This window comes from Engraulis encrasicolus, chromosome 10, assembly GCF_034702125.1.
Source record: "Engraulis encrasicolus isolate BLACKSEA-1 chromosome 10, IST_EnEncr_1.0, whole genome shotgun sequence".
Lineage (NCBI taxonomy): Eukaryota > Metazoa > Chordata > Actinopteri > Clupeiformes > Engraulidae > Engraulis > Engraulis encrasicolus.
Genome location: NC_085866.1, coordinates 37934186 through 37957831, shown reverse-complemented (window position 1 = coordinate 37957831; position 23646 = coordinate 37934186). Strand labels below are relative to the sequence as shown.

General features: G+C 43.2%; 1 protein-coding gene across 1 annotated transcript in view; it reads left to right on the top strand.

Annotated features, from left to right (window-relative positions):
- espn (espin) overlaps positions 1–23646 on the top strand; it is an 84005-nt gene that overhangs the window by 5590 nt on the left and 54769 nt on the right. Inside the window, exons 2-4 of the mRNA XM_063208821.1 lie at positions 3456–3649; positions 21376–21562; positions 22535–22717. Coding sequence (XP_063064891.1) covers positions 3456–3649; positions 21376–21562; positions 22535–22717 — 564 coding nt within the window. The remainder of the gene's footprint in view (positions 1–3455; positions 3650–21375; positions 21563–22534; positions 22718–23646) is intronic.

The window sequence follows — 23646 nt, the reverse complement described above, 5'->3', positions numbered from 1 at the left end:
GTTGAGCGAAAAATGATCCCCCTGGAGTGGCATTTAAGGGAGATACAGGGTTTTATGTCTCTCATAGGAATGAATGGGATTTGGCCATTTTTTGGTCTTTTTGGGTCCAACCTTGGCTCCAACTTGGCTTCAACAATGAAATAGAATTTTGGCCTCCATTCTATTTACTCTCAATGATAGTAGTAGACAAATATGCCCGCACACCGTCCATTAAGTTTACACTTTTACGACATTTTGGTCGTGCTGGTCTTCTGCAGGTGAGATTTTCAGAATCTCAGGGTATGAAAGACCGAAAACGTTGTGATCAATGGATGTTGTGTGGGATTTTTGTCCACTATTTTTAATTATTATTATTATTGTTTTCTCCCTGTGGCTGTTTGCTTTGGTGCATGCTGTTGGGGTGGGTTGGGTTACTTTCTTCCACGATCATGCATGGAGTGTAGTTTCTGCTCAACTTTTTAAAAAAGATCTACCAGTGGTTGTTAGCTCAGGTGTTTGTGCATGCTGCAGGGCGGTGAGGTTTGAAGCATTGTCTATAGGGAGACAGCAGTGCTCAGGTGTGATAATGAAGCCTCACGAGACACACTGGCAAATAGTTTTCTCTCACCGAGCCATGACTGCCAGGCAGCCCTGGCACTGTTTAGGCAAGGCTTTGCATGATGTATGCAGAGGATTAAGGAAATATGATTAGCGATTATGATTACGTTTCATGCTGTGGTCAAGGCAAGGGCACCGTGATAGCATGGAAAAGTACTGTGTCATGGTTTTTAATTGGGTAAAAGGTCAACCCAGAAAATAACATTACCGTACTACTGTGCTGTGGTTGCAAGTCGTACAATAGGCAGGTGCACACAGGTGTGTCATAGGCAGTCCCATGTACATTAGAAATGACAAAGGCCTTTGTTACTCTGAGTTTTCAACATGCTCTCATTCACAAAAGAGCACCTGGTGTGAGTTTACGTCTACTAGTAAGCACTCTTTGCATTGTTCTGATCCCTTGTCTGTCTATAGACTACCTTTGCTTACTTTGTGCCATATGATAAGACTAACATAGTAGAAGAAAAGACTCACAATAATATCAGTAGGTGGAATAGCCAACAACCTTTAGGGAATGTTCCCTAACATATGTTCCATGCTTCACATTTCCCTATGATTTATGTAATCTTTGTCATATGTTGGTGCTGTAATACAGTCTTGCATCATGCTTTCCCATTAGTCCCCAAAATGATGCAAAAGTTGCAAACATGGGGAAAGGGGCCCTCCTTGATGAAGTTTCTTGGAGAAGATAAACATACTGTAGATATATTAAGCATACCCTTCCCATTCCTCTTGTAAAAAAGCGATCCTCAATTAGACTAATAGGACGATTAATTGTGAGACATCTGGTGTAGGATCTGTGTGAGTAGTATAAGTTTCCATTGTTCCTGGGCAGCCTGTCGAGAAGGTTCTAGAGGCAGGAGAAAGTGATCTCTTTGTTATTGAGTGGTCTGAAGAAAAAAGAAAGAGGCAGGGAGATGCATGAGTGGTTTGCATCATTCTAGCCTCCTCCACATTAATGATTAAGACAAAGCTCTACCACAACCACCCCCCCACCCCCCAGTCACACACACACATACACACACACGTACACACACACACACACACACACACACACACAGACGTGCACACACACACACGCAGACACACATACACACACACACACACAGACGTGCACACACACATGTGCAGACACACATACACGCACACACACACACACACACACACACACACACACACACACACACACACACACTATTTTAGACCATTAGCGCAACTTCTGTTGTGTTATAACAGTTTTATTTAGGATGTTATAAAGATTCTTGGAAATTACGAATGACACCCATGGTGCATTCCAAAAGCCTGCTCTGATGTTTACTTCACATGCAGTGGTCGTTATGTCAAGTGGTCTGTTGGTTGGTTGGCTGGTTTGCTTTTTGCAGGGTTTGAATGCAACGTAGGTCTGATGACCTTGACTGAGCATGATTTTGTATGTTGAGGAAATCATCTAACCTCAAATGAGCTATTGTTCTATTCTTCAATTACTGTTGCTATGACATTATTGTCATAGCAATGCTGGGCATACTACATATCTAGACAATTACTGAACAATCTACAGTGAATTTACACACCTTTCTACAGTTTAATTTTGCACATCTGCAAGTATGTGAGATTGGTCAAACGCAATTTCAAACTTCTGTGCTAACCCTGTTACATAGATTTTTGACAATAAAGTACACTTGACTTGACTTGAAAAAGTATGTGAGAGGCACGAGTCCAGAGCTGTGCGAGAACTTGAGAGAGGTGAAATTGAAGCTTGGCTGTGATGGGGCTTGTCAGTCATTCAGTTGGTTCAGCTATGCCGCATCAGTGACCCCGTGCTCTGTATTAAAATGGAAAAAAAGCAGAGCTTGCCATGTAATGATACCTAGCTCTTTTCTTTAGCTCCATGCCCATTATTTCCAGTTATCTCTATCATCCAAGTGGAGACTGACTGGTCCATGGTTGTGGCAACTCAACAGACTTTGTAGCCACTCTACGTTTGATTTCTCTGGCCTATCTGGATGACATTTAGGAGTACGCTCCAGTGGAATCATACATAATGTAACAGAGATAGGGATTTGTTGATGCTGCTTCAACCACTATGGTAATGAGATGGATAGCTATTGACCAAGTGTTTTGTTTACACTGTGTGCGCTTGACTAACGCACATGATTGGAATATTTGAACTTATTCTGCGTGTTTTGCAATGAAGGAGGTAGGTGAACTGTTACAAAACTGTTACAAAACTGGAACAATTTGAAAATAAGCATGAAGTTACATTACTACGAGTCCGGTCGGGGTCATTTCCCGATCTCACCCTGTCTCTCTGTCCCACTCACTTCCTGTCACCATCTCAGAGTGTCCTATCAAATAATGTCATAAAAGCCCCTAAAAATATATTTAAAAAAAAGTTACAATAAGTTCACATGTTGGTTTCATATTGAGCCAACAATGGAGGTCTTTAGAGTTATAACACTTTTGAAAGGATGACACTATGAAGGGTGCAAGATGGTCAACACAGATGTGTGGGTTTTCTTATCATATTTTATGAACCGGACAACATAGCCTTTCCGGCAAGAATAATTGTCTATTCCTTTTCGTGGAATAGCGCATGGCAGAGGGATGCAGGACCCCTTCCCAAGCAGAGGCCATGTAATAAATGACTCTGATACTGCCCAGCTGCATCCCCATCCCAATCCCGTTACCCACACACTACATTTTGAAGCATATTTTTGTGTGTTTTTTTAACCACCCTTACACTAACCAAAGAGTCAAATTAGCTCTATTTGTCAGTGGCAGCAAGTGTTATCAGTTAATTACTGAGTTAATTTCAACTTGTTAAGAGCTCTTTTAACTCTGGTATTTTTACTGTGCAGGACAAAGACAGCTCTGGAGCCACAGTTCTGCACCTTGCCGCACGTTTCAGTCACCATGAGATCACGGAGTGGTTGCTGAAGAGCAGTGAGGGTGACCCCAGTGTCTCCACGGAGTCTGGAGCCCTTCCTGTGCACTACGCCGCCGCCAAGGGCGACCTCCCCTCCCTGCGACTGCTGCTGGACCACAGCCCAAAGTAAGCACGGACGTTCTGACACCACCCCACCCTGTCTATCTTGTCAGTCTTGTTGTCTGTTTGGTTATCTGACACATTTTATTGCATATTTTGCTCCTGTTGAAGCATTTTTGCCACTAGTTTTTCCTCTGTCGAACTTTTTTGCCATTTTGTTTGTGTCAGAATATTTTTCCTCTATCAAAGTTATTCTATTCTTCTTGGCACTTTGACACCCACATCAGAAATGCTCTTTTCCAAATCAAGGATGATCAAGGGGTTCCACTGAGGAAGAATTGTGTAGGAAGAACGAAGTATTGTTGAAGCCCACCAGAGCTTCATAGGGCCCACAGAGGACTTAGATATAGTTGAAGAGCTCTTTTCCAAAATGTCATATATCCATTTTATAGAATGTTGGGAAATTGACATTTTTGTATTGGGCATTCCATTGCATTGCAAAATTTTATAGAGGTTTAAAAGGTATGTTCTCAAAACATTTGAACAGTAAGAATTCACACATACTGTATATGATAGGACTTCTTAACAGTCAATTCCAATATTAAAATGCAAAAATTAAAAAATGGTAGATATAACGTTTTGGAAAAGAGCTGTTCAGTTGTTTCTGTTTTTTTTTTTTACCACTACCGTACTTTCCCCTCTGCCAAAGACTTTCACAATGTTATCTCGCCCAGAGCATTTTGCCGTGTTTCTTCTGCCACATTGATCTGTGCTTGATGTTTAGGTACACACATCAATAATGAGAAATTGCTGATAATTTAGTGATCTAGCCTTTACAGACAGCCTAGTGTCACAGGGTCATCTAGAGGACTAGGATATGGTTAGGGTGGGGGTGGGGGTGGGGGCAATATTATTCCCCCCCCCCCACAATTTCCTGTTTTGATTGACAGATTACTGCTGTTTTATCATCTGAGGGATTATTAGTGCCTGAACATGGTTATCTTACTCTATACTGATACTGATAGTCATTGTAATGATACTGACCTCTCCCTTCCACAAGAGGTGTACATTGATCCGGTGCTGCACAGAGCAGACATGTAGGTTTAGTTTGGCTATCACTCAGCAGTGTCCTTACTTCTGGCACGGAAGCTTATCTTCATTTGTTTAACCGTCTCATTAGACAGGTCAGTTTCCGATGTAGCTATATGTCCCGTCCACCCTTTTCCTGGCTGTTGGGGCTGGCAGTTAATCCGTTATGGCAGTCACTCTTTCTGTAGATGAGAAAGTGAAATGTATTTTGCTACATTCATTGATGAATGAAAAAGGAACTAAATGATGCAGATTTTTGACATGAAGAAAGTAGAGTAACTTTAACTTTATTAATCCCCAAAGAGACTAAATAACACGTAATTTGAAATGGTAATATGTATTCAAGGAATTCAATCCCTCTTTGCTGAAAATAATTATAGGAGATTTTTGGTTTCCATGTAGTCAAAGAGATTTGGGTCTCAGCAAGCAGCCTGTTGTGACAAGGCAAAGCACTGTAAACTCTCTCGTGACTGTCGTGGTTCTTCCGTAGGCGACATGACTTCATGTAAGGCTGTTGCACTCGAATGTTCCCCCAAGATGTGCACGCACACCTTGCTGGCTCCGAGCCAAAGCGGGATTTCCTTGAATAGCAAGTGGGTGCCAGGGCACTTGACACTTTGTGTATTTGGCACACACACACAGCACGCGGCTGACGGTTCCTCTGCTCTGAGCCTTCAGTAGATGTCCCCACTACTGCTCGCCCCCTTGCTGTGGTTACCAGATCCACCAGAAGAAACAAAACACTACTTCCCCCAAAGCCATGGATGGTTGGGGTAGTGTGTTAGCGGCGCACACCGCACCTCTGAACTTGGTCCCGTGCAAGTGACACTTCAGTTGCCGAGGGCAACTCAGCAGTAAATAGACAACCGATACAGACAATGATGTAACGGTGAACATGCGTGGCCGATGCAGTGTTTATGAATGAATTCCATATAATTAGATATGTTGTACTCTAGTCGGTGACGGCAGTACTAGGGAGCAGTTCTTTGGAAAGATTTAAAGGAGCTGTAATGATGTTGTGTCCAAAGCAAGCAAGCTATTTGGCTAGTTAAGAAATACGTTTTTTGTGCGAGTAGTGTCTGCTTGAATGAGTGTGAGAACATGTAATAGCACAAATTAACTTTTAAACTGAGTTTCTGCTTCACTGCTAAAACTACAGAACAATAAATATCATATAATGTCTAATTACATGTACGTTGTAAAATGTAATATATATATGGATTGTACATAGGACCTGTAACTTGTAACATGTAGTAGATGATGGTTCCATTATTACTATTGACTCTATTACCCATTATAGACCGTACACACACACACACACACACACACACACACACACACACACACACACACACACACACACACACACACACACACACACAAACATGCGCGTGCACACACACACACACACACACACACACACACACACACACACACACACACACACACACACACAAACACGCGCGTGCACACACACACACACACACACACACACACACACACACACACACACACACACACACACACACACACACACACACACACACACACACACAATTGTCTGAAATGTTTACTTTGGATCTTTACATTTTGGCGTAAGAGCAACTGCTGGGAACTGAGAAGCATGGCCCGCTGCCACTGTGTGGTGGAACAGCATGATCAATGTACAAATAATGCCCAATTCAGCTCACCCCTGAATGTGTGGCATGTACATGCTACTTCGCATCTGCATGTGTATTGTACAGTAACAGTAAGGCTTGAACAGTAAGGCTTACTATTTTATTTTGCGTCTGTCTGTCCATCACCCATCACCGCCTCTCAATCACCACTACTGAGTGTAGTAGAGTGAGTGTGAGTGTAGTAGAGCATATTTGCCAGCACTCACGTTTTTCCTGGGTTTCTCCTTTATTTCAGACCCAATCCTGACCACTTCACTGTGCTCTCCTAATGCAGTCTATGGTATTCTCTTGTAATTTCCCATACAGAAGTTATTTAGAGAAACCTACATGCCCATACAAGTATACAAGTTCACAAGTATGGGCCATATAAGTAAGCCCTTACACACATTCCATGTACAATGTTGATATGTTGCAGTATAGGGAATGTGCATAATGTTTATGTGGAAAATCAGGAATTGGACACTTTCATGGTGTGTTCCATAGAAGAATTACATAGTCCATGTCTGAATCATTTTGTACATTTTATTTGTCTTTTCTGTACGGGTTCTGATCCCACAGCCATTTGATTAACTTACCTGCCAAGTGAAAAGAGAAGTCCGCGACACTGCTTGTCTATTTATTATTTAATCGAGCAACGTTTCGACCTTCAGGTCTTCATCAGGCAAAGGTAACTTACCTGCCACCACAAAAATCTCCCGGATTTTGCTACTCAAATGTTGACAGATATAGTGTAGAGAAAGATACTGTGGTGCTATCTGTCGAAGTGTAACTATAAGGCCCAACTAATCACCAGAAGTTCCAGAGGGACCTTTAGCAAAGAGCCCCCCCCAAGGGGCCTGATAACAAACACATTGCCGATACCCACTCACACAGGCTCCTGTAATTGGCGCGTAAACATAACATTGCCGCACCACGCTAGTCATGCACAGATGCAATCTCGGGATGGCCTTATCAGTCTCACAGATACTCCCATTGAACACTTGTGCTGTCAGTGTTGGTAATTTGGTCCCAAAGGAGAGGATGTGCACTGGCTTGGAAGCGAGCGTCTTCACAGCGACAAGAGAATGCTTGTACTGTACACATTAAATATGCAGTGTTAATCTTGCAGTAACATCTTCTAGAGTGTATTTTGTCCCAGAGTACACTGTAAGTGTTGAACTAACTCTCAATTTCTTTACTGTGTATAGTGTGTTGTCTTCATGCGGATTGCTGTCCTTTTTTGTCATTGTAATAAACTGTCAGCTCACTGCCGGGTGGTAGTAATACTCATAGCTGGCGTTGACATTTAAACTTCACAAGTCAGTGTCGGAGGTCGATGGCCATAAAGCGATAAATTGTTTGAAGAGTGGATGACGGCGAGGCCTATCTACCCAGTGTGGTTTGCACGGAAAATTAAACGATTTAATGGGATAGCCTTTGCACTTCAGTTTGCTCTGAAGATCTACTCCAGATGTCATAAAGCCATCGTGGACGGCTAATGTTTAGCTCGTTCCATGAGCACCTGCTCTATGGCAGTAAGATGGTGTTAGAATGAAATCATTTGCCCAGTCAGCTCATCCGGGTCAGGGCCAGAGCCAGAGCCAGAGCCAGAGCCAGAGGAAATGCTGACTGCAGTTGGGTGTTGCTTGTTCTGTTCCATTTATGCAGTAAATTCTCTGTAGCTGATTGTGTGTGTGTGAGTCTGTGTGTGTGTGTGTGTGGTGGGGGGACTGTATGTGTGTGTGTGCGTGTGTGTGCGTGTGTGTGTGTGTGTGTGTGTGTGTGTGTGTCAGTGCTTGACACTAACTTTTTCGCTTACCAGCCATTTTGGCTAGTGGTTTTCCTGACTCACTAGCCATTGGGCCTTTTCACTAGCCACAATTTTCTTAGCCATCATAGCAGCTTTAATTAATTATATAATAGGCTGTAGGCCCTAATAATGTAATGTAGGCTAATATGATATAATATAGGCCTAATATAATATAATATAATATAATATAATATAATATAATATGCTATAGGGCAATTAGAATTGTTAGGCCTATTAACTGGTCCATGCATGCATGCTATGCAAAGAACAGATTTACTGATCTGAGGAATGGCATAGTATATTTAGGCTACCATGCAGAAACACCAAGCACAGTGTTGTGGAAGGGCACAAATGTAAGCTACACGAGAGCAAAATATTTTCGTCTTTAATCTGGAGGGACTTCTTCATATCATATAGGCCTATCTGTGGAGGTCGCCGTCCAAATTCATGCGCAAAGTAGATAGCCTAAAGTCATTGCCAAGTTGACCGGTCCTCGGACATGGATGTGGAATAACACCTCTTCTGGAATATTTGCTTATAAAAGTATCCACTAGAAAGCACACACAGATGCGGTAACTACAGAAGGGGCTACGACTTCCTTTCATTCCGTTTAATAGTGAGTTGTAAAATACAAACGGGCGAGACGGGCACCTGCGAAGGGACATGCAATGGGATGCTTTTGTGCAGTCTGGAAGGCTACTACTGCGCGTTTTTTTAAGAACGGTTTGACAGTCGGGAACAACAGCACAAGAAACATGGAGGAATATTAAGGTATGAAGACACAGGCAAATCAGAAAATAATTTAAACCAAACATTATTAATGCCGCATGTGTCCTTGTCTTATCACTGCGCTAATGAGACTTTCACAAGAGTAAGACAGACTGACATGTTTTCCTCTCGCTTTGGTCATTTTAATGACCACTACTACTAAGTAGGCTATTGTAGTAATGACAGATCGCAAAACAGGTCAGTTGAGATGAACTTCTCTACTTTATTTTCACGTGAAGGTTTCCAGTGACATTTCGAAGCGCACGCTGACGTCTCGGTAGCTCGCTGTCACTCCTCTTCGCAAGACTAGCTCTAGGCCTATCAGATTCCTGGCTTGCGTGAGACACAGGTGACACGTGACACAGGTGCTTCATGGGTATTGTAGGCTCGCGAAATCGCATTGTATTGCTTTTGTAGCAAAGACGGTCCGAAGAAAAAAACTACAAAATGCGGTGCCTCATCATTCAGAATAGTAACGGACCCGCCAAAATGGCTAGTGAACCTTCGGTATCTACTAGCCAACGCCGACTTTCACCCGCATTTGGCTACCTGGCGTGTGTTAGTGTTAAGCCCTGGTGTGTGTGTGTGTGTGTGTGTGTGTGTGTGTGTGTGTGTGTGTGTGTGTGTGTGTGTGTGTATGTGTAGGGTGAACTATGGTAAATTGGGACACTTTTGGTAGATCGCCAAAAAAACCCACTTTAAGTTTAAACTACACCAACATTTAGTAATTGTATGTCTTCATATGGGTCTTGGGTACATTTCCATGTAGGAATTAGTTTTTAAAGTATAATATTTTATAATATATTAACATTTAAAGACAGTGAGACACCAACTTCGTTATGAGAAAATGCTATGGTAATTTGGGACACCCTTTAATGTAAAATGGGACAGTCTGTTTGATTATCATTACTTTTGCACAAACTGAAGAATAATACAGTTTTTCTCTTGTTAACAGTAGACTAGGATCTTAACTATTTAAAAAATGATATAACATCCCTGAAACATTTCCATTTCAAGAGAATATAGAAGGAGTAGGGCATGTGTGACTGTGGCCATGTCCATTAGCATGTGGATGTGCATATTACAATGCAGGCCTATGGCGTGCTAATATGCTATGCTAACAGCTAACAGAAGCTGTAGCTGACCCATTCTGTTGCTATGAGAAAACTGTCCCATTTTAGCTTAAAATATTGTCCCAAATTAGCTCACTCCACTATACTTACTAAAATTATGTCTCCTTAATAAAGTAAAGACAAATGTCTGAATGTTTTGATATTGAGGTAAACCTTTAGTAAAACAACATATATTTCAATCATATTTTGTACCATATAATCACTAATTCAGCCATAATATCCTTATGATCTGATAGCATAATCGATATGTCAGCTAGCTCAACTGACAAGTGTTGGATCCACTGTCACTTCAAACCTTTGCTCATTCCTTTTATGATACTTAACACCAAATAAAATTATTGTTCCTTATACATGACAGTTGCAGTAACAATAATGCATCCCATTTTGTGATTGACTGCTAATATTTAGAAAGAAAACAACCCAAAACCTTATTTGTCCCACTTTGGCTGATGTCCCAAATTACCTTAGTTCACCCTACGTGTGTGAGTGTTTGTATGTATCCTCTGAAACTTTAATCAGGAAGAGAGAGAGCTGGCTACTAGTAATGTGTCGTTCACGAACGAACCGGTCGTTTTGAACGAGTCTTTGAAGTGAATGAAGCGAACTAGTTCTCTGCCTCTCGTTCACTTCGTTCATTGGTGAATCACCGGTCTCTGTCACTGGTCAGTCAGACAGTAGCAGAAGTGGTCGTCCAATGAGCATTTTAATCTGCCCAAAGGGGCACCACTTTATCTCTTAATGTGGTCTCTTAATATTACCAGTGCTTTTACACATACCAGGTATTTAGTTCATAATTTAGAAGAGCTCAGCAGCTCACCTAGTCCACAGTTCACGGCTCTGAACGAGCTGAGCTCTCGTTCGTGAACGAGGAGCCAGTGAACTGCAGCCAATGGTTTCCATGACCACGAATACACAACTTAACGTGGCAGAGTCAAAGGCATACTTCTAGTTGGAAATGCCACTTGTAAATGATATTTTATTCTTTTTTAACGGGCGCTACTGTTCAATAAATAAAAGTAATCTGCAAAATAGGTTTCAGGTGATAGGTTTAGACACGAGGAGCACCTTAGATCTATGCAGCACAGCGAGAACGAACTGTGTTCAGCCCGCGAACGAGAGACCAGCCTGGGCGCATAGCAACAGTCTCCATGACCACAAATAAACAACTTAAGGCGGCAGAAACGAAGGCATACTTTTTGGTTAAAAGCAACTTGTAATTGGGCTTTTTTAAATGTGTGCTGCTGTTAAATAAATAATATTACTAGGCAAAATGAGTTAAGTTGGTATGTTTGGACAAGAGAAGCACACAGGCAAAGTATGAATGCCCCCTCCTCCACTCGTTCACTGAACTAGTTCGCTCGACATTCACCCCTTGCTCTCTTGCATTGTGGCGTGACGTAATCAAAATGAACGACTGAACGAACTGTGAACGAACGAATTCCTCAGCAGAACTGAACGAAGAGAACGAACTGGCGCGAAAGAATCGCCATGCCCTTCACTACTGGCTATGCCTGATAGCACAGCCCCATTCAGCCCCCTGCTTTGTGTACCCCGGTCACCATAGCGACCCCAAACACCTAACCAATGACAGCCCAATAGGAGAAAGGAAGACATCTGAATAGCCACGGCTGCTTTCTAGTACTTGGGGCGATTGGCTTTGTTTAGATGTAGCACTCTTTGCAGGAAAGAGATAAGATTGTTCCAACAAGGCCACCGTACCCCCTGAGTGGAGTTATAGCATCATGTGTCAGCAGATAGGCGCGTCTTAGTGTGTATAGTTTGACACAGCTCCACATTCAAATGGATTCCAGTGACAATTGCAATGTGAATTTGTCAGGAGGCATTCAATGGGCTCTGATTTAATTGGTGTTATAAAAATTACAAATTGACATTAACCCCACGGGCCAGCTTTGAATGTGTTATCTGCTCTGGTCTTGTCGGCAACACAACCAAAAGTAATAACCCCAAGCAAACAAGGTGGTGCTTAAGCAGGGCCATTTTAAAACGTTCTTGTTTGGAATTGAGTAATAACGTTTGTGTGTAGAAAAGGATTACTGTAATTGCGTAAAGACCTTGCGCCTATTTCCCACTCAAATGGCTTTTGTCTTTCATGTTGAATTAAAGGTATTCTGCTTCTGCTTGTTTAAAGGGGGCAGGCCCTTTCAGCAGGCGGGCGTGCCAGTGCCCGTGGCTTTTGTAAAATATGCCCCATCCTTGCCAGAGCCCCCCCACCCCCCCGCTGAGCTTTTCACCACAGTATCAGTGTCTCAACAGGAAGACATGGATTAGATGTGACAGGTGGAGATTCATTTACACACAATGGCCAGGCAATTTATGAGGCCAAATTGCACAGTGGTAATGTTCATACGCACGCACACACACACACACACACACACACACACACACACACACACACACACACACACACACACACACACACACACACACACACACACACACACACAGAGGCATGCACGCATGCACACATATTTATGTAGATATGCACATATGGGGACAAAACAATGGCGCATGTGTAGACATCTAGACAGCAGCAGATAATAGCCCTAATGCACAAAGAGAATAAATCAGGCATTGACTGAACTGCTATGAAAGCTTCAGTGAAATGTACAATAGTACAAAAGAGACAAAGACGAACCGAGACAGACAGAGCGAGAAATGGAGAGAGAGATGGAGAGAGAGATGGAGAGAGTGAGAGTGAGAGAAAAACATAGAAAGTGAGCGTGACACACAGAGAAACAGAAAGATGGGAAAAGCAGGCAATGCATAGAGGGAGAGAGGGAGGGAGAGAGGGAGGCAGAGAGAGACGTTACGTAATGACCAGAGCCAAAGGCCTGGTGATTGTGCTGTTTGGGGAAAGGGGAGGCGGGCAGAGCAGAGCAGGGCAGGAGCGGACGCGTGCTGCTTAAGGCTGGTAATCCTGCAAACATGCTGGTCATTCAAGACCTCGGTCCAGGCATCCTGCTGGGCCGCCTCAGGATCTCTGGATCCCCATGCCCTGATGTAGCATCGGGGTCAGGTTTAGATGGAGAGGTTGAGGCCTACTGTGACAACAGTTTACTCTAAGAAGGACCCCTGTGGCTAAACAGGCATGGATTGCTCTCTGTCTATCTATCTCTCTCTCTCTCTGTCTCTGTCTCTGTCTCTCTCTCTCTCTCTCTCTCTCTCTCTCTCTCTCTTCCTGTGCCTGTTTAAGCACGGACTACTCTCTGTCTCTGCCTGTCTGCCTGTCTGTCTGCCTCTCTGTGTCTGTATCTGTGTTTCTTTCTCTCTCTCTCTCTCTCTCTCTCTCTCTCTCTCTCTCTCTCTCTCTCTCTCTCTCTCTCTCTCTCCCCCCCCTCTCTCTTTCTCTCACTTTCTGAATCTGGATCCCATGACATAAGGCAGCATCAAGCTACGTACACACACACATCGCTGCTATTTACTAGCTTCTCGCTTGCTCGCCTACTAGCCACTCTCTCATGTTCGCTGAAAGTTTCCGCTGCTTTAACTGACAATGTACAGGCGAGAAGTGCCGAACTCCAATTTATTACTCGCCTCGCTCGAAGTTAAAATATTTTCAACTTGGGATCCGCCCACATCGCATCGCTTGTACAGTACTCGCCTACTCGCCTGCTAGTCTCGCTGGAACACATTGACATTCTATTGACTTAGTTCGCTGACCGAGTAACTAGCAGCGACGTGTGTGAACCTAGCTTTAGGGTCAGATTTAGATTGCCAGGTTGAGGCCTCCTGTGACAACAGTTTACTCTAAGAAGGACCCCTGGGGCTAAACAGTAAACAGGCATGGACTACACTCTTTCCCTTTCTCTTTCTCTTTCTCTCTCTCTCTTTCTCTTTCTCTCTCTCTCTCTCTCTCTCTCTCTCTCTCTCTCTCTCTCTCTCTCTCTCTCTCTCTCTCTCTCTTTCTCTCTCTCTCTCTCTCTCTCTGTCTCTGGATCCCCATGACAGGATGCCACATCAGGGTCAGGTGTAGCTGACAGGGTGAGACCTACGGTGACACAGTGCCAGCTTAAGCATGGATGGACTGGTTAAAGTGGCAGGGCTGGACTTCTTAAACTGCTTTGCCAGTTTACTCTAAGCAAGGCACCTATGGCTAAACTGCTCCCCTGAACTGCTCCCCTTCTCTGGCTCTTCCTCCCTCTCTCCCCTCTCTCTCTCTTTCTGGATCTCTGGATCCCTATAATTCTCTGGATCCCTATAACAGGACGCAGCATCAGGTCAGGCCTAGATGGCCAGGATGAGGCATTTTGTGACACTGACAGTTTACTGTAAAGCCAGTTTACTCTCTCTCTCTCTCTCTGTCCACCTGGAACACACTGGACCTTAAAGTCGCTTGCACATATAGCCGATCCGACCAGACTTCCCAACTACGACTAGTCAGTTGTCTGTCTTCTCCTCGGTTTTGATCGGACACAGTTTGCTCCACGAACACACCGTGCCGACTTCACCCGCCGTGGACACTCCCCCGGGTAGCACTGGAGGGATTTTGTTATGGTAACTTCCGCGTTTGAGAGCTCGCGGTTCGGCTGGCCCTGTTGTAGAGTAACCAAATGTTTTCATGTTTTCGCGAGTGAACTCTCTACTTTTCACGAGTAGTATTGATAGTAGATGCATTAACGACTCTAAATAGGCTATAGCCTACGATGCCCATAGGCAAAGTCCCCCTCCTATTTATAATGAATCCATCAAGACCACATTCTATCTCTGTCTTTTGCTCACAAAACTCTACGACTTTCGCGGTTTCAGTACTTCACTGTAGACTTAATTTCTCCCTCTCTCTCTCTCTCTCCCCTCTCTCTCTCTCTCTCTTGCGCGCTATGCGTGACCTTTGAGGCTCTCGTACCCTTGTTAGCAACACGTGGGTGAGTTAACAATGGGCAGGTAAAGTGATTTTCCACTGTCTCTTACAGTATAAAGTGTTAGAGTTGTTCCATTCGCTGACCCCATCTGCTAGCATTCAGTATGTATACAAACATATACAATGGCATACATCATGTCATGAGTGTCAAAATGTAATCAAAATATTTGTAATGATATATAACAAACTGAGAGGGACAAATTAAAACTTTTATACAGTTTAGTTTTCACAATATTTTTCAACCATATTACCAGTGTGTAATATTTGTGGTAGTTTTCTACCAGAATTTGTGCTGCCCAAATTCACAAATGTTATCTTTTTCTAAGCATGACTGGGAATATTATATTCTTCATACATAAAAAGATGGATCTTCTCGGTGTCCGCCATTTTATATTTCCAGTAACAGACCTCTTAAGGTTCAAAACATATGAAGGGTTTATTTGCAAAACGGTGTATCTCCATTTTTTTACTTTTGCATTTTATTATTGAAATTGACTTTTCAGAGGGCCTATCACCTATGTGTGAATTCTTACCATTCAAATATTTTGAGAACACACTTTTATAACCTACATAAAATGCATTTTGCAATGCAATTCAATGGAATGCCCAATTCAAAAATGTCAATTTCCCAACATTCTACAAAATGGAGATACACCGTTTTGCAAATAAACCCTTCATATATACGTACTTTGGTCAGACCAGTAAGACTTAAATATTGTAAATATCAATGGAGAGATCAAATATGTGAATGGGCAGCATAGTTGCAATGCTCACTCTGTCCACAAGCCTACATAGTTTACCTTTAAGGCTGGGTAATTACAAATTTTGGTTGTATAACTAAAAAAAAGAATTGTTTGAATAATTCGGGGCGCTGGTGGCTTGGTAGGCTGGGACACCGTGCCATGTGCCAGAGGACCTGGTTTTGGGTCAGACTCTGGGTCGTTTGCCAGTCCTTCCCTCCTGCTCATTTCCACTCCCTGCTGACCTGTCCAAAAGGTAGACATAAAAAAGAATGCTTGGGAAATAATTATAATCACTATTTTGTCCATCATCGGGCAGCCCTAGTAGCTGTGGTGTGGTTTATCTGAGCTGTGTACTACTGCTTGCCTCAGGTGGGGGTAGGGCTTACATAGAGGGCGGGGGGAGGGGGAGCGACATATGGTCAGGCTGTGGGAGAAAAACAAGACACCAGCAGCACTGAATGAGGAGAGATAAGGAAGTTAAGTCCCTCTACCCCACGTAGGTCTGCTGCAGAAGTGGCCATTTCTCTTGCCTGACTAAGTAGCCATCCTCAGTGTTGAAGGCAGCCTTGGCGAATGCCCCAGAGTCAAGGGGAGAGGAGGACGCTTCCTTAGAAGGAGTTGGTCAAAAGTGTGTGTGTGTGTGTGTGTGTGTGTGTGTGTGTGTGTGTGTGTGTGTGTCAGGGCTTGACATTGACATCTGCTAAGGTGCCAATTGCGGGTAGAAATCGGCTTTTTCTGGTAACAAATTGAGTCTCACTAGTCATTTGGCTGGTAACTATTTACTGGTGCATTCTCTAATTGTTTTTGCTGTCAAAAATGAATCCATTGTAGTCTTCTGAATGTACAGGACACTCTTGTCGACACTGACAGTCTGAAACACATGCCGTTCATCTGAAAATGCCACTGAAAAGTATGCTCCAGTTAAAATATAGTAGTGAAGTGTAGCAAAGTTGCTCTCAACTGACAATTTGACAAACAATACAATGGCCCTGTAGCGCAGGGGAGTAGAGTTGCCCAGCAGTCAGAGCCCCAATTTGCTACTCCAGAAGGTTCCCGGCTAGGCAACTCTACTCCCCTTCGCTACAAATTGTGTCAGAAGTGGGATGGCTGTCGCGAGGCCATCAGAAGCGTACCCATTGTGTGTGAGCCGTAATTCCATGTGAGGGTCCCCCAGGATTGGTGACCCCGGTGCAAGGGACCCCAGTGACGGGTGAAGCATTGATGATGGGGCACACTGGATGGGAGAAGCATGATGGGCAGTTGCGTGAGGGACACCATGAGTTTGTGAAGCGCACGGGTGCGCTTCCCGAAGGGGAAGGCAGTGTCATGGAGTGACCATCACTAGGGTTGTGTGTGTGTTCTGACTATCACGCCAACGAGCCTGGCTCTTTGGTGTAGCAGTCAGAGCCCCATTTTACTATCCCAGAAGGTCAGGGTTCGAGTCCCGGCTGGGCAACTCTACTCCCCTTCGCTACAGGCCCTGTTTTGCAGTCTTCCTTTACAATACGGCGTACTGGTAGACACGGAAATGACCAAGACAAGATAAAAATACAACAGTTTCATGAGGAAAGTTAGGAAGCACGAGATCAGTTAATAGCATGTGGAAAATTAGGCTACACACCTGTTTGTTTTTATACTTAAATATTCTGCATATTTCTTCTTCTGTTGTTCCCGACTGACAAAACTTGAGTTAAACATCATACTGCACATAAAGCATGTCCTATCGCAGGTGCCTGTCTTGCCTTCCGACTACAACATTAGTGTTAAACAATGCACAAAAACGGAATGAAAGAAAGTCAGTAGCCCCTTCAGCAGATACAGGCATCTGTGTGTGCTTTCTGCTTTGTGTTATTTTGAAACAATATTCCAGAAGAGGTGTTGTTTCACATCCATTACTGTTACTGCTTACTCATAAATAGAAATCTAGGTCTACTAGGTCCTTACTAAGGTTATATTGGTAATAAATCCCTTATTGTGCATGAACAAGACATTTACGAATAAATGTCTAACAACTGTTTTATTTTGCTTAGTACATGCCTTACAAGTTACTTACACAGGCATTAATATTGTATGTATTAGTGCTAATAGATGTATCCCTAAAATAAAGTGTTACCATGTTATATTATATGATATATGATATGATATGATATGATATGATATGATATGATATGATATGATATGATATGATATGATATTATATTATATTATATTATATTATATTATTACAACCTATTGTATTTACATTATAGCTGTTATGATGGTAAGTGGCAGTTAGTGAACAGGCTGAATGGCTAGTGATTCAGGAAAACCACTAGTCAAAATGGCTAGTAAGCAAAAAAGTTTATGTCAAGCACTGGTGTGTGTGTGCATGTGTGCGTGTTTTTTTGTTTGTGTGCACATATGGGTTTGTGTGTGTGCCTGTATGTGTTTGTGTGCACGTTTGTGTGCGTGTGTATGCTGTGTGTGTTTGTTTGTTTGTGTCTGTCAGGTGTGTGTGGGGGGGTTGGGGGGGGTGGTTGGTTGGACTGCTTCCCTCTCTCTCCTGTCTTCACCTCTGTGTGACTCGGCCTTCTCCACGGAGGTTGATGTTTTTGTCGGGCCATCTGAATAATTCACACAGGAAGAGTCGTTGAAAGCTCAATGAGCCGTCGTCTATCTATCTATCAGACCGCAGAGCTATTTGCTGCGCCACACGTCTATTACATTACTCATAATTAAGCTAACGGCTAACTGGGGAGCCATAATGAATCGCATGACACAGCAATGGAACCAATACCTTTATTTGGCCCGCTGAATCAATTAGCAGTGGTTTTGTTATTAGTGCTAATGTGGTAATGGATGAAGAAACAACTGAAGTTCACACGTCTTTGGAAAGTTTCCAAAAATTTGGAAGGACTCGAATGAGGTTGATATCAGAAAATGTAAATGCCTTCATGTGAGAACGCTTGTTTCAGTTGTGTTGTTGCATCTATGCATGTGCATGTGCCCTTAATGGATGTATGCCGTATCTGTCTGTCCTTGTCTTTGTACATTAATATCTGTGTGTGTGTGTGTGTGTGTGTGTGTGTGTGTGTGTGTGTGTGTGTGTGTGTGTGTGTGTGTGTGTGTGTGTGTGTGTGTGTGTGTGTGTGTGTGTGTGTGTGTGTGTGTGTGTGTGTGTGCGTGCGTGTCTATTGATGCGCGTGTGTGGCCTGCATTGCACTGCTCTTGTGCCACAGGTGAGTGGCTCGCTTGTTAGGTTTCACTCATGTATAATTTATCCATCAGCTCACTTCCTGATGGCAGTGCCACTGATTAAAAGGCCCTTCCTGTTTGAAATATTAATCTTTTTTTTTCTTTCATCATAGTGTTTGTGCCCCTCACAGAAATATGACATTGTATATCTACATAAACATTAGCTCTGGACTAGCCATAATAATACATATCTCATAGAATAGGCAAGTGTTACATTCATTATGATAATGTGGGTTTTCTAGCGGAGGATTTGAAATTGAGTTTATGTAGCCCTTTGCCTCATTGAAATTCCTTTTATCTGGTGTTGAAGATCAAGGGGTCTTGAGTTGTCTGTAGATCGTAAAGAGAATATAATTTTAAGAATAGCTTACAAGAGGTCACAAAAGGCTATAGTGGGTTATGCTAGGTGATTCATACCATGGCGTTTCCACACCATTGTGATGTTGTTGTTAGCATGCTAGCGCTTAGGCGAGTCCCACTACTGCAGCGGTAGGCTAATCGTCTTAAGAGCCTCCCTGCTAACTCCTCAGTCATTGTCCAAATAAAGCCGCGCCTTATGGGATTTGGGGGTGGTGGTGGAGGTGAGGTGTATGGAGGACTGCTGCTGCTCACTCCCTGACCTCTTGGGTCATCGCTGCACTATAGGATCTGGGACAGAGGTATTAGCCTCCACTACCCTGGTCATTGCCCCACGCTAAAGAAGGCAGCAGGCGGCTAGTCTTGTCACGCTGTCTCCCTAGCCTGCTTAAACAGTGATAAACAACAGAGTCTGATTAGCCTATCCTCCAGATGTCATTGTGTATCCCAAAACCAACCAGTAATTTCACCAATTAAATACTTTGATACCTTGATAAAGCTGAATATTCTTCCTTTCTGAGATTGCTTCCCTTCCTTTATCAACACCAACTTCCACTCATCAGTGACAGCTGTGTACACTTGTTGTGCTACCTTTTTAATGCCTTTGCCTTTTTAATCCTTTGCATATCTATATCAGGCTGCGTAATCTTTTGTTAACCACCTTTGGATAAAGGGGTCTGCAAAGTGTAATGCAATGTACTGTATTTATGAGCACCTGACACCCTGACACTCTTGTCAAGCTGCCCCCTTCGTTAATGCTCATCATCTGTACATTGCGGCTAGGCAGCAAGGAACAAACACACACACACACACACTCGCGCACACACACACACACACACACACACACACACACACACACACACACACACACACACACACACACACACACACACACACACACACACACACACACGCGCATAAAGAAACATGTTTCTAAAATGTCTAATTTTTCATGATTATAAGGTCTTTTGGTGTTTTTCTCCTCTTTGTTTTGTCACTAACCGTGACACAAACTGTCACCACCTCAAGACGTAACTGTTATTCATTCAGCTAACGTAGGAACACTACTAATGTCTAATCTCCGCCCATCCAAGTAAGAAGATACAGTTTTATGAGGGCAAACTGTGCGTCTATACTGTGGGCCATATCAGATTTGTGTTAGTGTTTGCAATCAATGGCAACAGAGGATGGGTGAAGCCACTCATATACTGTACTTAATATTAGGAGTATTAGGAATATTAGGAATAAAGAGTTTATTCAATCTGACAGCTGTGATTCACCTCCTGACAAGACTAATCTGTCATTACATCAAGGCTAACATCGGCCATTGTCTCACATAGTCAAAGATGAGTGGACTTGTTTTTGCAGTCTATTATTATGCGCACATATTTAGCATGGCTAGTTTGACTGAAACTGCATGTTCTTATGTTTTTATGTCTGCTTTGCCTATCAAATGGTATTGCTGTTCCAACACAACCCCTGTCAAATCCAGACAGTTAAAGGCTCGTTGATGAAGGACTGAGCGCCCACAACGTTGGGCCATTAATATTTTTGGGAGCATAGAACAGTGTTGCGCATTCTCTGCCTTTTTAAAGCCAGACAGTGACTTTAAGCTCTGGCTGTATGAGGAGCTTAGCTGTGGGTAAACAGAGCAAAAAGGACACAAATCATTGATTCACCATTGTTTGTGGTCCTTTGGAGCAAATGGAATGGCCAGTGATCCAGCTCACTTTTTGCTGAAAAAAGAAACTTACATTGACACATTATTAACACATCAAGACGTGGTTAGAGTGCGCTTCTGATAGAAGAGGCTCTGCATGAAAAGGTGAAGGCCGGGACATTTACTACACAAGGATCCTCATGGTCAAATGTTTTAAAATAGAGCGCCTTAACCTGGCCAGACAAAGTCTGACTTCGTCTGGCCAAGAGGTCAGTGTATACAGGGAATGTAACTGTGGACTGCTTCTAGACACTGAGTCTGACTTTGAAACATAACAGAGGATCAATCGTACCCTTATTGTCATCTCCTGTATGTGTGTGTGTGTGTGTGTGCATGTGCATGTGTGTGAGAGCATTTGTATGTATAACTGATCTCTCCCTCTCCCTGTCTGACCTTTGCAGTGTTGTCAATTTCCAAACCAAAAACGGTGCCACGCCCCTTTACCTGGCCTGCCAGGAGGGTCACCTGGAGGTTGTCCAGTACCTGGTGAAGGACTGTGGGGCCGACCCCACCATAAGGGCCAATGATGGGATGACCCCCCTGCATGCCGCCGCCCAGATGGGACACAACACTGTTATCGTTTGGCTGGTAAGCAATTAACAAATAGAAGATTTATTATACCAGAACCATTGATTGTACATATCCACAACACAAAACAACAACACAACAAAGTACAGTTACATCATCCAATTAGGGTACTTATTCCAAGAACAAGGTTAAGGGATGAACCTGGCCAAGTTAACCTACAGAAAGTGGTAAACCTGCAAATAGATAGTCCACAGCTGTCCCGGGCCCAGGGAGAGGGGGGCCCAAAATTGGGTCCTCATTATATTATATGTATTAAAATGGGGGCTCTTTCAAATGACTTTTTCCCTGGCCCTCCAAAAGCTGTCAGTGACCCTGCGCTGCCTAAAGGTTCATAACCTGATTTACTACTTAGCCAGGTTCTTAGAATACTTAGGTCTCCATCTTGTTAAAATAACAATGTTCCTACTGCTGCAGCAAAGCCTGGTGGTTGCAGCTGGCTACAGCAGGCTCCCACAGACAGCCATGAGAGGACACCTACTGTGAGAAGACATTGCTCTTCCATTAAGTTCCATGCTGATAACATCTGAAACCTCGAGACCTGTTACCTGCAGGAATATCGATAGCTTAAATGTATCTGGTTTCTGTCATCATCAATGGTACGAATGGTCCGAGAGCTAACGGGTCTAGGTTTCTGGTCACATTTTAAAGTAATGAAGTATTAGTGTGGCAGTCCATATATGTACACAAATGGGTATATACATTGTTATATGTAGGGAAATGAATAATAATTGAGTGGAAACTTACAGAGGACTAAGGCCAGGTAGTGTGTGTATGAGAGAGAATACTGTATGTGGTCTGGATTTTTATGAACCTCCTGCCTAGTGCAATTAGGCCATATGGTGGACATGTAATACGTATTATGATCCCAAATTAACACTATCTGTGTGTGTGCCTATGTGTATGTATCTCAGTTTGTATCTGCATATGTGAATCTGCGCATGTGTCCATGAGTGTGAGTTTATTTTCCTGCAGATGAGCTTCTCGGATGTCAGCCTGGCCGACAAGGACAACGACGGTGCCACTGGCATGCACTTTGCAGCCAGCCGCGGCCATGCCAAGGTGCTGAGCTGGCTGCTGCTTCATGGGGGAGAGATCGTCATGGACAGCTGGGGGGGTACGCCCCTCCACGACGCGGCTGAGAACGGAGAGCTGGAGGTGGGTAGAGAGCCAACCAGTGCACCCACCTGTTATATGAGGCCTTCACCTTCAGCCACATAGGCACCATCCACCGACTGAACATTTGTGACGGATTGGGGGTTGTATGAATTTCATGCATACACGTGTTCTGAACTGTGGTGTGGTCTGATGACAGATCTGTTGTAAGTGTAAAAGTTGAAATTTGCCAGAGGCAACGGAGAAGACGGAAGTGATGGTCCCACAATGCATTTAGCATGTGCCCAATGCAGAGCCACTGAGATCTTCTTGTGTGAATAGGTCATGGGATAAAACTGAAGATTTTTTTTGCAGAATAGCACCCATTGTGGAATGTTGAAACTATTTTCAGCTATTTGTGAGATAAACTGTGGTTTATAGAAGAAGATAGCCAGAGCAGGGGAACTCTCCCTCTCTGTACCTGAGAGCCATTTTTAGCCTTTTGCCAATAATGGTTCATTAGCTGGCAGAGTTACTTGCTGCGTGTCCCTTTCACATGGGAGTGTTCTGTTACTAAGGTAAACGGCAACCGTGTCGTGACCCGATTCTGCCTAGAGCAGGAGTGCTGCCTGCTTTTCATACTGTAGTGGTCCAGGAGTTTCCAGTAGCCAAAAACTGATATAATTGTGGACTGACTCTCAGTTTGTAACGTAACAGAGGACCAAACTTAACCTTTTGTCACCTCTATGTGTGTGTGTGTGTGTGTGGGCACCAGTGTTAATTTCGTCAGCTTTTTTAAATTTAGTCTTAGTCTTAGTCACAATGACAATTTTAGTCTTAGTCAAATTTAGTCATTGCCTTCACAATTTAGTCTTAGTCTTCGTCTAAATGACGAAAATTAATTTTAGTCTTAGTCATTTTAGTCATTTTAGTCAACATTTCACATTTTCGTCATTTTAGTCAAATTATTACACAAATTATTACTAGATAGC